The sequence below is a fragment of the Nannobrachium achirus genome (assembly GCF_963921795.1).
Source record: "Nannobrachium achirus genome assembly, chromosome: 8".
Classification (NCBI taxonomy): domain Eukaryota; kingdom Metazoa; phylum Chordata; class Actinopteri; order Myctophiformes; family Myctophidae; genus Nannobrachium; species Nannobrachium achirus.
In genome coordinates, this window is record NC_137817.1 from 18,376,950 (window position 1) to 18,394,159 (window position 17,210).

The 17,210-nt window shown below is 42.8% G+C and overlaps 1 protein-coding gene across 1 annotated transcript; it reads right to left on the reverse strand.

The window, feature by feature from the left end:
• Positions 1–230: 230 nt before the first annotated feature.
• LOC308289968 (homeobox protein BarH-like 2) lies at positions 231–16,263 on the reverse strand (the record flags this gene model as incomplete). The annotated part of the gene is made up of 4 exons (XM_080731748.1): positions 231–536; positions 1,072–1,156; positions 4,443–4,770; positions 16,077–16,263. The coding sequence occupies 4 exons, from the start codon at positions 16,261–16,263 to the stop codon at positions 231–233; spliced, it is 906 nt and encodes a 301-aa protein (XP_080587874.1).
• Positions 16,264–17,210: the final 947 nt, after the last annotated feature.

Consider the following 17,210-nt stretch of genomic DNA (forward strand, 5'->3'; position numbering starts at 1 on the left):
ATCAGTGCAAACAGGGCCTATAGTGTTTATATCTTTGCAATGCACCTGCTATAGGAAAAGTAATCAGTTACAATCAGTTGAGCTTGAACGTCACTAAAGCTTCCAGTCAAAACCCCCAAAACAAATGGTTCTGAAGACCAGACAGGACATTTGTTTTTTTTACAGTGATCCTGAGGCACTACGTGTCTGTTTTCCAGTTGGCTGTAGTCTCTGACGGCTTTCATTTTTGCTTAGCTTGCCGCGTGAGATTCTGATTGCATCGGCAGTGGAGACTCCTGCTCGGAGCTTTCCATTTCTCCGGCGAGATTGTGGGTCTCTGTTACTATTTGGGGAACCCTGCTAAGGTCCTGAGGTTCCGACTGAGGCTCCTCCCCTCCGTGAGGCAGCACCGCGTCCTCTGCAACCCTCCTCATCTCCTCCTCCTCTTCCAACCTCAGTCTCCTCTCCTCCGCCTCGATCTCCTCCGTGGTCGGGATAGAGTTCTTCTTAGGTCTCCCCTTGGGCTTGGTGGGGGCCTCGTGACCTCCTTTCAGCACCTGGAAAAGAGGACACACATATATGGTCTCAGTGGACCTCTTCGTGATAAATGGCAGCAGCAGTCAAAGGCAACGCCAGTTATTATAGTAATTAAGAGAAGACGTATTGCTCTTGGCTGCTCCTTTTACGCTCATTTATCTTAAGAGTTAACGATTTGAGGTCACTTTTTTGTTCTCTGAGCTTTTGACCCAGCTACACAAGCGTTTGTGCTCGCTATCATTATCATCAGTCAAAACCTACACTGGTCCCTTCTTGCATCTCTACTGGCCTCCCTCCCTCCTCCATTCTTTCCCTTGCACTCTCTCTTTCACATATACTTTCTTTCTTCCTCTACTTTGCTTCCTAATTTTTTTCTATTCACTTATGAGTGACATGATTTTCATCTTTTGGTCAAGGAACAATTTGAGTTAAGTTAAATATTTAGCAAGACAGGACCAATAGACTTGACTTTAAATTACTATTATTATTTTTTAATTAATATAGTCATATTTCTAGCCTGGGCAGAGTAAAACAAATGACAGTACTTTCTCTCACCATTTTCTTCCACTTCATACGTCTGTTCTGGTACCATGTCTTCACCTGGAGTTGTGTGAGTCCCAGGGATTGGGCCAGGTCTAGCCTGCACACACAAAAGATAAAACACAGCTCATATCATAATGCAGATTTTATACAAATTTCCTTTGAACTGCTTCAACCTGCACCTATTCTCAAGGCAACAGTTGAAATAAATGATTATGTCGCTTACCTATTTTTGGAACCATAGCCCCCAAACAAAACGATAAGGGAACACTATTTTTAATTACTACACATTAATATAAACGGTAAATGATTAGATTTGTCTGCCAAGTATGCAACCAGGCGTTACACCTGGGGCAAACCTCAGCCTACAACGCTAGTACTCTTAACACTTTCCCTGCCTTCTCACGTCAAAGCTGCCTGACTGGCAGCCAGAGTTCAAGGTCCTCTTGTCTCACACAGACACTGTACACCTGTGGCTGTAGGGCAACCCCAGGTCGAAAACAACTGCACCCAGGAGTCAGCAATCCAGCAACAGTCGTAGAGTTTGCACAGGACCCTGGATGCATCCACCACATGTGCACAAGCCCATGACTAATATGGCTATTGGTTGCCGTGTAACACGATATAGCTCAGGAAGGGACAGATGAAGAAAGGGGAGAGACGGAAAGGCATAGGGTTTATCAAGTTTTTAAAATAAGATTTCCGCCACCTTTTCCTCCCTTCAAAGGCTTTCGCCACCAACTCTCAATCCTCCTGCAGCCACCCAGAGGAACTAGACAGAGGAACTAGACAGAAGTGCAGACAGAGAAACAGAGATCTGACACAAAAACAGAGCCCTCTCACGGGATGTGTGGTCTCTGTGTGTGTGTGTGTGTGTGTGTGTGTGTGTGTGTGTGTGTGTGTGTGTGTGGGTGGGTGCTTGTGTGTGGGTGTGTGTGTGTGTGTGTGTGTGTGCGTGCGTGTATGTGAATGTGTGAGCATGTCTGCTCGCGCACAAGTAAGTATGCACGCTTATGCGAGCACGTACTGTCTGTGAGCGTACACCCATTCACGCACTGTGTTTTCAAAATGCACTACGGCAGAAATACCAGCAATCAAGCTGTCCATCAGCCACAACCTCCACAGTCTATCACTGCAGAGGGAGACTGGAGGCAAGGAAAAGTAATTGCAGTAGAGGAAAGCACCCTGGTTATTTATGGTCATTAGTCTTCTATGGAGGGAAACCACACACTTACAGCAACAGCTCCACTGTAGAAGTCAGAAGACTCCACTGCGTGGAGGCAATTGAAAGACGTCCACAGTACTTAGACGCTTAGCAGAATGGAATTTAAGATAACGCTAAATACCCAATGATAAGGATGATGATGACGATCGTGATGGCCCTGATTATAACAATCCGAATGCACATAAAAATCATTATTGCTTGAGTGAGATAAATCATTAGAGCGTCTCTAAGCTGTGGTTTACCAGGAACTTTTGTTTTGCTCTTGGGTTGCTCTCGTACACAATCTCAAATCACAGACCGCAGAGGTTCCAGGCCAAGAGAGGGAAGAGAAGGGAGCCGGGTGGGTGAGGTTTTGGGAGGTGATCTGAAGTTGTCTGTGCTTAGGATCACAATAAACCAAAAGTGGGGAGCACACCACACTTGTGATGTGGGATTTCGAAGAGGGGGATTTTCTCAGGTTGTGCTTTCCAAAACAAATTTCCACTTGTGGACAATAAAGATTTCTATCTGTATCTACCCTTACAGCTGGGGGGATTTAATTAGTTCTCAACAACTCGTCAGAATCAGATATTTTGACAAGATCCTGTGTTTTGGCACCGCAGGGTGCAGTGTGGGGTGTGTTGGCTTGGTTTTGATCACTGATCACTGACGTTGTGCCTCTGCCTCAGGCACTTTGTTCAAGAGACTGAAGCATGGCTTAAACTCTTTCACCGCTGGCTCGCAGCACGTAGTCATGTATTGAATGTTGCGTCGTGGGAGTTTTCCCGGGGGATGGGATGCAACAGAATGACAGATGAATCTTCCCAATTGTCTATTTCAGGAGTTATTTGATTGCAAGGTAGATGCAATATAAAATGGTGTGTTGAATATGTATTAGATTATGGGCCTTATTTTTGTCCATGTTAAACACTAAACCCCTAAACTTCTACCTTTTTTTTACTAGTTTGAAAAACATTTTTAAATAGTTCAAATAGCTGATCTACAAGCTCACAACGTGTCGATGTAGATCAACTATTTGAAGTATTTTAAAAATGTTTTTCAAAATAGTAAAAAAGGCAAAGAAGTTTAGGGGTTCAGGGTTTAGCATGGACGACAATAGGGCCCTATGTGCCTGTGTTAATGTATGAGAAGCCATGCATGCTCATATACTGTATACATACAGCCGTTATTCTATGTGTGTGGGTTTAAAATGTTACTACAATAATGATTTGATCGCGTCTCCATCTCAATTAAAAAGTGGAGGAAAGGACGGCAGTGAGGTTTACACATATCCCCTCTTGATGCACTGGTGCACAAGCTGTTTAGGTCGCCTATTGCTCAAGGGAAGGGGGGAAGTTTTCAAATTTTATTGTTCAATATTAAAGTGAGTTATGCTGGAAATATGGCCCATAGGCCAAATGTAAAAGCGAGGCCTAAAATAAAAATGGAAAAAAGGTGTTATGGCCTGATGTCAGGTCCCAAAAATGACCCAGAGAATGAAACCTACGACACAGATATTACCTCATCTTATTGTACAATGCTAAGTGTATTTTATATACACCTGCACATATATTAAATGATTGGCAATGACTCAGTGTAATACATTTCTATTTGCTTGTCTTGGCCACTGTCCCTGTTTTCTTGAATAAGGCAGTGTTTCTTTGTTGAGACTTTTTTGCTTTTTGAGGGCAGAGGGTTAAAACGTTACTCTTGTCTCTGCTAGTACGCTGAGGTAATGGCTGGCTAAGGCAAATTCACATACATTCCCCGCAGTATAAATCAAAAAGTTATGGTTGGGTAAGCTCTCTTTAACAAATGCATTTGTATGTTTGTGCGTGTTCTTTCACACTGTTCTTTCAAAACCTTTTCCATGCCAGAGTTACAGCCAACCAGACTGTCATTGTTGTATATTTGTGCACACATTAAAACATTTGGATACATTCATATATTGTTGCTAATTTAGGCTTAGATTTCAACCCACTGCTCAATGTCTTGTGTATTGGAACATTGTATATTATAGCAAAATACAAGATTTTGATTAGAATGATTGTATTAACATCAAGTGCGCCTAACGTGGTCAAACCTAAACCTTACGATACCTTACGGGTCAAACTTTGTTATACGTGTAAACTCTCATCTAATCTAACCCAATCAAAGGTGAGCCTCTCGCTCCCGTACTGACCTATCAGGTGTGGAGAGGTACTTCTGCTTCTGGAACTTCTTCTCCAGGCCCATAAGCTGCAGCTCGGTGAAGATGGTGCGGCTGCGCCGTGGCTTCTTCAGCCGGGGTGCGCTGTGCTCCGTCTCCGACTCACTGCTGATGCTGACGGGCGTTTGGCTGGGTGACGGCTCGGAGGCCCGGGGGTGCTGCGGCGACAGCAGGGGCAGGTGCGGTGGCACCCGGGCGCCCGGGGACAAGGTCTGGCTCTGCGGCTGAGAGAGGTGGGGGGGTACGTTGGGGGGCTGCCGTGTGATGACGGAGAGGAGTGGGTAGGCACGCAGCGTGGAGCCTGCAGGCAGCAACAGAGGGCACAGGACATGATAAGAAATAAAACGCAATACAATGAACACAGTGTCACCTGAAATTCAAGTTCTCCACAGGGCAGCTTTGTTGCCAAAAATAATAATTGAATAACCACCGGTTCTAATGTTGTTTATTTAAATGTGAATGTCTTTTTTCTTTTTTTGTAGTAGTAGTATATCTCATTTTGGAATAAAATACTTCAGTAATATGTGTCATGTTTTTAGGGGGCTTTATATGTTCTCTACAGCTTGGGCGGCGCCTTAATCGACCATCAGTAATTGCTTGGATGCAGCACGTTTAATTGCTCTGTTTTTAGCGTGAAAAGTGTTTTCCTTTTGACCTTTTCAATGTCCAGGGCTATGATCCCGATGACGCAGAGTGTGTTTTACACGGCTCCTTTGAACTCACAAGTTGAATAATTATTTTTTCAACAGGGAAGAAAAACGCTAGCCCCATGCCATCCCTATCACAAGCCTGCACACACATACACACATGAGTGTGCTGTGCACACATTCTCTTTATTACACACAATCCCCCACCACACACACACACACACACACACACACACACACACACACACACACACACACACACACACACACACACACACCCGCATGCAGATGGCAGTAATAAATCCAAGGACTAAAAGACCATACCCTTCTACAATTAAACTCTTTCCCACTCTCTCTCTCAGTTGACTCAGTCAAATGCTCTCACACACACACACACACACACACACACACACACACACACACACACACACAGACACACACACACACACACACACACACACACACACACACACACACACACACACACACATTCTCGCTCTTTATCAGTGCAGACAGAGGCGTCGAGACGCCAGAATCAATAAAAAGAGTAGGCTAACACTTGTCTAGTGCTTGGCGGGGGAGGGGGGAGGGTGGTGGCAGAGGGGGACACATTGCTGTAGCCAAGCTGGTAGCCGCAGCATGTGTTTATGTGTAAGGATTGTGTGTGTGTGCATTGAACTGCATTATGTTTCAAAGATAAAAGCTAGTCCTATAGCCATTATTACCAAACGGAGAACAACTCAAAGACGCTATAACACACAGGAAGCATTGTGGACTGATAGAAGGGATGAGGGGTGGAGGAAGTAATAAGGAGGTCAGATCAAAGCTAGTGTTTGAGCAGATGTACGTACATCAGGCCATCACTGAAGGGCGGCATGCAACACGTGATGTCATTCAGACATTACGTGAACACACACACACATACATGCACACGCACGCACGCGCGCGCACGCACGCACGCACGCACGCACGCACGCACACACACACACACACACACACACACACACACATAAATAACATGCACATAGTACACATTTACATGTCTGCCCCATGTAATAAATTGTACACACACAAATATGCCATATGCAGCCACCCATGCAATTATCTCTTATACGTTTATCCACATGAGTTCATGAAGTTCATGGCTTATGGCAGGTAAGTGGCAGATAATGTCTTATATCCAACTAGACAAAACAGGTGGGGGAAAAAAAGTGTCACCAGTTACATTGACACTTTTTTCCTGTTGAAAATATCCAAGTAACTTAAAAGTGATTTATGCTGCGTTGCAATTATTTCTTCTGTATGTGTACCCAACACACAAACGCAGGCCTTGCGTGTACGCGTACACACGCACACACACGCTCGTGCATACACACACGGGCGCGCTCACACATGCACACACACCAGACACTGCCTTGGGCTCAACATGACATCATGGTAGGGTGCTGCTGAGCTCATCACTAATCTTCCAACATGAGACTGTGCTGCTGTTTTTGCAGCAGGTCCAGACAAGAAGTCGTCTATTTCCCGCCCTCTCTTCATTTCTCAGTTTTAAATGTAGTTTTAAAGGAAAATGGGCAGTCCGATGGCCTTTGCATTATTTGTAGGCTATTGAGACAAAAGCTTGATGACAGTGTAAAGGAGGTGCAGGTGGAAGACTCTGGCTGTAGTTGGCCAGCAGAGGTACTGTATTGTACATGTAAGGAAGCATCTTGTAGTTAGAACCTTACACCAATACATCATCGAAGGGCACCATAGTAATTAATCTCTTGGTTCGCTAATACATTCTCACCTACGTCTAAGATTTGGAAGACTGAGGGGACATTAGGACAACCGGATAAACTATTCACCCTGTCAGCTTGAATAACAAAAACATATCTCAGGTTCTTGTCACGTTCCTCAGGAAGTCTCTTGTCAACAAAGAGCTTGAATTTGTCTCAAGTTTTTTCTCTTTCTTTTGGACGGCTAACTGAGAAAGAGAGAGAGAGAAAAACAGAGAAGTGGGAGAGAGGAAATGAGTCAAGGGTGCGAGGGAAATGTCAAACCTTGTGGTGACTTTCCACTGACAGGCGAGCTGTCTCTCAGCCAAGCCCAGATCTGACACATTGTTGACAAGTGCCAGTGTTCTGTCAATAGTCTACAAATAAACCGTTTGTGTACCACAGCAGGAGTGCGACACAACCCTGCCCCGAGCAAACGCACAGTGATACTCTTGATAAGCACAGTCGGTATGCGGAGACTGGCACAAGTGCTTATGGTAGTCATTACCAAAGGCATACCTGCCAAGAATAGATCAAGAATAGGCAGTTTGTTAAGCATTCCATTTAAATACAAAGCTTTGGTCAACTTATCAAATTAAAGACACAAGTGCGGACAACCACACAGTCACATTTACTGTACATACGTGACATAATTTTCATTACTATGTCAAAGTGTAGAAATTATTCTGAAATGCTCTTTTAAAGAGCAGCACATTTGAGCAAATGTATCCGGCTCTGCCTGGCTTGGAATGACTTTTGTTGTGTCAAGTGGATATCAACACGGTAAATGTACAGTATTCCCTGTAACCACCTGTTGCGTTGTTACCAGTTAGCATTCACTATTTGTCATTCTCAGTTTCTGTTCAATGAGATGCAACGAGGATGATCCAGGACACAATAGGAATTGTACATGGCGTTGTGCAATGTTTTGAGTGTAAACTTTGGGGTGACAGGTTGAGATGTGCTCCATTAGATGGCTTTTATTTTGTTTTGTCACTCTGCACCCTGCACGGCGTGCCCTCTCAAACAAGTGCATAGGGGTGGGGCACGCAGGGTAACCAGGAGTGCCTCTTCTTCAGTGGCGTCAGTTTAGCAAAAGCTAGGGTATTGCAAAGATGGGAGTCCTCATGGAAAATAGGCATTACATTTAGGATAACACGGTTTTATTGTGAAAATAGCAGATCTACATGCTGAGGCGTTGTGAGCATGTAGATCGGCTATTTTCACAATGTCTGGAAAAAAAAGACTTTTAACAGTTTTTTACACAGTTTTTTACACAGGTTTCTACGGTTTCTTGGGCTGGATATGGCAGCCTGGAATGGTTTTTCAAGTGCAGCTAAACTTAGCATGTTAGTAAACGTGTCACAATTAACAATAATACATTGCACCTGTGCAGCTGACCTGCGGAACCTGGGAATATACCATTTTGTCAAGCTGGGGAGAATACAAGTGTGGAGAATATAATTATAATACCTTGTTAAAGTGACCATTATGTAACATTTTGCATTTGTAGTTATTGTACTGTAATTTAACAACATAATAACCAGCGGATAGACAAAGAGACATTCATGGATTTATATTTAAAAGTAGCTTTTATTTTCCCCCCGGGACCCATGGCAGCTGCATACCCCTGCCATACCCAATTGACGCCCCTGCTCTTCTTCTGTTCAAACTCTCTGCTTTAATTAGACTCTTTCACCTAGAGGATATGACAGATTGGAGCAGTTAAACAACACTTCTCAACATTATGGAAGATTAAAGTGTCAAGGACACATTACTCTGTGTGCAGTAGTTGCAGTAGTATTTTTCCAATGCACATGCTGACTGATGCTGTGTGCCGATCCACGAGGCATTACATTACCTGTTAAGTGTTAAATAAGTATTTTACATGAAACCTGATCGCTGTGAGTTTTCATGTGGGATTCCAAATCAGCCTAGGGCACAAACAGGTTTTTAAATCTGATCCCTAGTCTGCGTAGATGGCGAAGGGCTGATGTTCGTGGCCCCGAAATGGTATAGAGATGACAGCTAGTTGTGGAAATATATCCGTCACGGAATATGCATGCACCCATACTGTGTATTTTCTGTTTGCATGCGTGTGGCTCTGTGTGAATGCACAATTTTTTATTTATGTGCACGTTGGACCGTGTGTATGCGAGTGTGTGTGCCGACTGTGCGCACACTTGCGTGTTGACACGATTGCAGTCAACCCTCCTCAAGCCAGCTTTCTATTTAATGGCAGGCTTTATTGTCTGTGGTGGATTATGCTTTAAGATGGGATGAATGAAGACACTTTTAGCTCTCCTCCCTTTCTTCTCTAAGCCTTCAGTAGTGGCGATTGACTAGCCAAGGTGGTCCCCCATACAGTAAAATACCAGTAGGGGCCACTAGCCAGGGTGGTACACCTTAGGGTAAAACAACCCCTGGGGGGTTAAATAAACACTGAGGATTTTATCAGGTGAGACACCAAGGGCCCTATCTTGCACGATGCCTTACCCCTTGGGCCTAAACTTATCAGTCATATTTTTCAATTTTCTTTTTTTTTTTCTTTTTTCAAATAGTTCAACTAGCTGATCTACATCGACACATTGTGAGCTTATAAATCGGCTATTTGAACAAATTTCTAAATCGTAAAACATGGAAAAGAAAGTTTGGGGATCATTTTTGTCCGCTGCAGATTTCAAAAAGGTCATCCATGCCTTTAATCACGTCGCTTCTTTGACAACTGCATTACCCTCTATTCAGGTCTAAACCATGCAGAAATCACTCTTCTTCGCAACTTGTTGCTGTCAGGCTTTTGACTAACGCCAAGAAACATGATCACATCACCCCTATCCTTGCAACTCTTAATGTGCATTTTGTCTCATTGTTCCATTTTTTGTGCAGCACTTTGTAACTCTTGATTTAAAAAGTGCTATGTAACTAACGTTATTGTAATAAAGTTATAATGGGTCACACAGAGAGAAGGGATTAAAATTGTTTAACCAATCATTTAACCTAATTTATACAACTAGTTATTATTATTACTAGAAGCGCGTCTAGTCGGCGACCTGGCCAACTCGGAACAATGTAAATAGGGAATGAATGCCCCGCCCTTTAATGCAAACCCCATTATACCTGTTTTCATAGGACCCGTTTTGACCATCTGTCTGCCTGTGTCCATTTATGCCCATATATGGAGTTATCTGTATCTGTCTGTCTGTATGTCGCTGTCCATTTTATGTCCATATATGGAGATCACTGCAGTTATAGTTCTGGGTCCATTTTATGCCCATATATGGAGATATCTGTCTATCTGCGTCCATTTTATGCCCATATATGGAGTATCTGTCTGTGCCTCCAACTGTGTTGCAGACACAGTGCCGGTCCCCCTTTAATGCAAACTCATTATACCTGTTGTCATAGGACCCGTTTTGAACATCTGTTTGCCTGTGTCCATTTATGCCCATATATGGAGATATCTGTATCTGTCTGTCACACAGTGCCGGTTCCCCCTTTAATGCAAACCTCATTATACCTGTTGTCATAGGACCCGTTTTGAACATCTGTTTGCCTGTGTCCATTTATGCCCATATATGGAGATATCTGTATCTGTCTGTCTGCGTCCATTTTATGCCCATATATGGAGATCTTTGACCATCTGTTTGCCTCTGTCCATTTATGTCCATATATGGAGATATCTGTATCTGTCTGTCTGCAATCCATTTTATGCCCATATATTGGGGCATTCATTTTATGCCCATATATGGAGAACGCGCGTGCCCGTGGGACGAACGGTTCTCGAGATACGCGGATTACATACATACATACACACTCACAGAGATTTTTTGTTGACTCATGTGGCGTACGTGATGTCAGAGCCTTTTATGAAGTGATGTCACAATGAGTCAGAGCTTTCGCCGATTTCCTCCGGAACAGCCTGATGTCAACAATCAACCAAATAAACCAACAATCAAATAAGGAGATTCCGAACGTTTCGCGCCGGTTCGGGAAAACCGCGCGTCGGGTCGGGTCGAGACCCGGCACTGCACTCCGTGCCGCGGCGGGGAACGCGCGTGCCGAATCTGAAGCCGGTGGGACGAACGGTTCTCGAGATACGCGGATTACAGACACACAGACAGACAGACACGCAGAGACTTCTCGCATTTATAGATAGATGGATATTTCACTCACTGAACATAACAGATCAGTCATACAAAGATAATGTGGCATAATGGTATGAATGAGGACAAACGGAAAGTCCAAATGAATCTGTAGTCTAATAAAAAAGGTTTACAGGATTTGAATAACATATGATTAACTATTAAAATGAGTGACTTAATACAATTGAGACGTCTTTCACAGAAGCTTTTATCCCAAGTTTATTAGTCTGGTTGCCCCTGTAGGGCAACCAGACTATACTTGTCCGACTTTATTCCATCTTCCATTGCCTCCCACATTTTTGGTGGCAAGCACTTGGGCCATAGGTCAAATCGACCGGCTTCATCGGGACAGATAGAGAGATACGTTATATAGTTTATTTATTTTTTCATTAATTCATTTTCTCCATTGACTTTAATTAAACATTTAACTTTTCCCAAATATGGAGATGGCTGACATCATAGATGTCTGACATCATAGACCACATGAGACTGACACAGTAGGCCTATGTCCATATTATGGGCTTTCCAAGATATGGGCTAAATATTAAATGAATGACGAAATTCAGTTGTGAAATTCGCGTCACGGCAACCACACTTGCAATTTCCAATTGCATCTTTCTAGTTGTACATTATAGATAGATAGATAGTCTTGATGAATTGAATGCACAGGAGGCCCTTAGGGCTTTTTGTGTTATCCTTTTAGCTTAGCACCATTGTAAATCGTACCATATACTATTTGCAAACTGTTTTATTGTTAATAAAGTGTGTCTTTACAGTATGAGTGCATACATGTTTAGCATTGTTTATCCAGTGGGAATCTAACCTCTAAACCTGGCAGGGTTAGTACCATGTTCTATGCAGAATGCTACTGTTCTGAATGAGAGCTATCATAATGGATGTGGTGGTGCACTGAGAAGAAAGATTATGACAATCATAATTACATGCTTGACTGCCTGGCCTATTACATAAAACAAACAAACACATTGACATTAACCTGAACCCCTTTAGGCTACATCATATTCAGTAGTGTAAAGTAACTAGATTTAAGCTACTTAAATACTGTACTTAAGTACAATTTTGAAATATATGTAGCCTACTTTACTTGAGTATTTCCAATGCTTCTACTCCACTACATCTCAGATCCAAATATTGTACTTTTACTTCATTACATACATTTGAACACTTAAAGTTACTAGTTAATTTGCAGATTTAATTGGATTACAAAATATACATTAACCACTTCAGCCCTATATACATTTTGAACATTTGAAAATAGCCGATCTACAAACTCACAATGTGCATTGTGAGCTTGTAGATCTGCTATTTTCAAAAGATTGTTATACATTTGAAAACTTGAAATGGAACATTCTGTAGGCCTACTTTTACTTTTGGTATAGGCTACTTTAACTACATTTTGATGCCAATATTTTTGTACTTTCAATCAGTATAGGATAGGCCTACATGTTGAATTCGGGACTTTTACTTGAAACAAAGTATTTTCTATATTGCAGTATTGATACTTTTACTTAACCACTGCATCATAATATCCAAGCAGCACTGTCTTTTAGCGGCCTCCGCTGGCAGTGGGGAGCTATCGCAGCCCCCTTTAAGCAGAAAGAACACAGTAGTCAACGTTTCACTGATGTGTGTATGTTTGTGTAGAGACAGAGGGCCGACACAGAGGCCTCTCTCTTTGGCTCATGGCCTACAAGCCTGCCAGCGTCTATAAAGAGCCCAGCGAACCATTGAAGTTATGGAATATACTGTGTCTCACACCCCCTCAGCTACAAATAAGTGGTGGGCGCAGTGCTCTGATATGCAGCGGGACGGGTTACTCTATCCATCCGACCGGGAGTACACAGGGAGGGGTGCCAACTGCCAACTCCAGTTCATAGTGCCCTCTTGCTGCCGTCCAACACGAGTCAATTGCTTTCCCCTATTTTTACCCAGCCATCAGTAGCGCGTCAGTTCAGCAAAAGATAAGGTATGGCAACATGACTGGTGTCTTGCACGCGCGCCCTCGCGCGCGTGCAAGACACCAGTCATGTTGCCGTACCTTAGCAACAGGCACGATGAAAAGTCAGTTTTATTATTTCCCCCCGTAGCCAAGGTATGGCAGCTGCCATAGCTTGCCATACCCAATTGACGCCTCTGCTGCCAGCCATCGTTGTCATCAAATTGCACGCGGCTATTATTTCAGAGTTTTTAGGGCAATTATCGTAATGGTTACTTGATTGCGATGGTTGCTGCCTCGCGAGTCACGAACCACGGTTTCATTAACGATTACATACACAGTTATTATGCTTCGATTGACTCATTTGACTGGGGGGATGCGTGGTGCCGCGCCGACTGGTTTATCACTGTCAGTGAGTGCATTTCTGCAACTTAAAACACAGCCTATACCCTGGGGTTAATCATGATTGACACATAGCAACTCCAATAGCCTAGGCTATTATTCTCACGTGGATGACGTGCATGAAAAGCACAACTTTTTTCGTATGATAGGCCATGCACTTGTATTCCTATTTGTCCATTATAATTAGGCAGGCTACGAAGAATTTCCACGCAGTTAGGGCAGCCTAACGCTTTGGCCGAGGTTACAGTTACATAAATAAAGCAGATTAGGATTCATAATCAAAAGCTGAAGAGCACATTCATCTCGGGCTACTGAAAGGGGGAAATGACAGGATTGCTTTGACACGCCAGAAAATGATTAAAGTAGGCTATTATATAGGTCTACCGCCTAACGAATTAAGAATATGCCAACAACTCCAATACAATAAAATAAAAAGGTTTGCATAGGCCTATCCCAACTTTATTTCCTGTGATATTCCACACTAACTTGCATTTAGCATATGCCTATCCTCATGTGTCAATGAAGGGGTTATGTCATTCAGAAATAGTAGTAGCCTAATATTGAAATAGTAGCCTATTATAGTAGTAATAGTAGGTCTAATAATTTTCGCGTCAGCGCCTGTGCGACGTTGAGAGCAGCTCCATCATATAAGACACACCTGCCTGTAATTAGCTGATCAAACGGCCATGAACTTCATTCAGTGAGCCTAATCCGTATCTCACATTCACAATGTTGCCACATCATCATCATCAATCATCATCACAAAATAGGGTGTTTTTCTGACCCTGGCTTTTCCATTTTAAATTATTAAGGGAGGACCCCCCCCCCCCTATACTCTTAGCACCTGTTGTCAAATGGTACATAACCATGTAAGAAACACAAGTGTAACCATCCCAAATAACTGCTGAAGTATTAGGCTATAGCAGTGGTTCATAATTTATGGGAATTCCTCAGATTTTCTTTTATTTATTATGACATTGAAATTAAATTAAATGAGAAATCATTGCGTTTTTTATATTCATGAAAATCTTAGCTTTTTGGGAAATGTTTTTTGAAAATGTTTTGAATAGGCCTATTAAAAACAAAATGAAGGAGAAAAAATAGAGGACCCAAAAATCCGCGACCCACAAATGGTCCCGGACTCCCGACCCAGTGTCCACTCCATTTATACACTCTCTGAGTTACATACCCATAAGGGTCCATTTTGGTTTCTAACTATCATTTAGCTGGGGACCCCCTGGAACTCCCTCACGGACCCCTGGGGGGTCCCTGGACCCCACTTTGAGATCCAATGGCCCTAAACCATTAGAGCGGGCCGCTGCTTCATATATTAATCCCAGTGAATGAGAACAAACAGGCCGATGGTTTCAGCAGCAGCAACGAGTTTGGCGAGAATGGTTTTCCTTCTGCATGATTTAGTTGTTATTATAGCTGTATCGTCAGTGACCTGGTGCACCCGTTGCCTAACGTTACTTGACAAGGCAAAAAAAAAGCAATGTATCATGTGCAGCCACAGGAAGGACCCGGGGCATCACACTCATCCAGGTAATAGGCTAGTCTGTGGCTCTCACAGAGGAAAAAATTATCCTATGACAATATTGGGATTTAAGCATGATGATGATGCTCTAAGCTACATTTGATCAGTCACAAAGGGGTGAGAATGGGCTGGATCAGTGGTTCTCACAGTAGATTCATGGGTTCCTTTTAGGGGTTCAAAAATTGACCCTATATACAAGACCCCTGTAGCAAGTAAGAGTTAAGGGATACCTTGACTTTTAAACGTTTGAGAACCACTGCATTGTTACATAATAGTGTACATAATGCATGGATAAATAAATACATATAGTTGGAACTATAGACCTATAGGCTACACCTGTCACCTGCTGTATTTTATATGCCTAATTGCGTCTGGTAGGCCTAATTGCTGTTTATTTATCTGGACACACGCAAAGGCCAACGACCATTTACACAAGACACACGTTATTCCCGTCATACATACGAACAATTTAGGCTACTGTTTTGCTTTTGCATACTGTAGGTGGTGGTGAATGATAAATGTGTCGGCTGATGGATGGATGCGGTACCTCAGTCATTACATCACACTCTGTGAGGGCATACACGCGCTGCATGTGCAAAAGCCTGTTGCACAGGTGTCTGTAGATGTTTTGTTTAAGGTACCGGTAGGTCTAACTTAATTATTTATTGAATATTACATGTCTACACTTTTGACCATGCATGCAGCGTTTCCCGGCATGTCAAAGCATTTCGTCTTAATTCCTTCAACCTTTGATTCTTGCAGACTACTTAAGGCTAACTCAACCAAATGGTTGTGGATTGCTTTTATATATAGCCTAACGCCGTTTAAACATTGCATGTCGGCTACTTATTTCTTTGTGTGTGAAAGATAGCCAAACTTCATTAGGTATTATTATGATGAAGTTGTTTTAATTCATTAATAATAGAAATGCACGCGCACAAACAAAACACATAACTTTAGCGCAAGTCCATTCTTATAAAAAAAATATGAATAGCCTATGTTATTACATTTACACAATGGCATAATTTCCAATGCTTACAACAACAACGGGTCTTTGTAATCAGAAAACAGCAGGACTAGTCCATGTGTCAGAAATAACCGCTATGACTGTCTATATGGCTAGCCTAGAACGCATCTCCAGTATAAAGTTGTATCTTTAGCTTACCCGAACATGAATGCAGAGGCTTCGGACGGACGATGAGCGACGGGCAGACTGAGTAGAGAGAGAGTTTCTCAAAGTAATCACAAGTTTCCTTGGAGAGGATCTCGTCGATCATGAAGGTCTTGTACCGCCGCCTGGCCGCTTTCAGCTGCCCGGGGGAGGAGAGTCTCAGCTCGGCTTGACAGTGCATGATCTCCCGCTGTGTGCGCTCTATATGGGCTCTCGCCGCACCGACGATCTGGTCTGGATCAAAAATCTTTATAATTACAACTTGTACTTTAGGAAGAGCGTGTCTGTTAGAGCTCATTAGCTTTAATCATTTTTTTTTTAATATATTAATCTTGCTCGTCTCTCTCCCGGTCTGCGCGGCAGCCTGTTCTGCTGTAGCTTGCCTTGGTGGAGCTGCGCGCAGCGCTGCAGTGGTAATGAAGTGACTACAATGTGTTGCTCACACCCACTGCTATATAAACCATCCCTGTTCACATCTTAACTACTGCTGCCTGCCTCCATCCCACAACACCAAGTCAATCTCTCTCTCTCTCTCTCTCTCTCTCTCTCTCTCTCTCTCTCTCTCTCTCTCTCTCCCTCTCTCTCCCTCTCTCTCTCTCTCTCTCTCTCTCCCCCCCCCCCCCCCCTCAATTCAAGTCTCCCTCTCTGACTCTCACAATATTTCTTTCCCCTTCCCCAACAAAATCTTTGACTATACACCAGTGGTTCTCAAACTTGAACTGAAATGTAAAGGTCTCTCCTTAACTTTGACAGTGTACAAATGGAACCAAATGGACCCGTTAGGGTTCCATTTGTACACTGTCAAAGTTACAGACTTGCAAGGGTCAATTTAGACCCCCTGAAATCCACTTTGAGAACCACTGCTAATAGAGTCCTATACCGATTGGTCGTTGAATTAATTATGAAATGCATGGGTAATTTTACCCTCTGGCCCGGTGGGCCTATTCATCAATGTAAACACAGTATTGATAATAATAATTATTAATTAACAATGGCGATTGATGGTAGCCTAAATAAAGACGACCAATGCCAAGTTAATATATAATGCACGTTTGCATTGCAGTATTCTGATCATAAACAACATTGGACATGATTTATTTGTAGGCCTATTTCTTATTTTATCTTAAT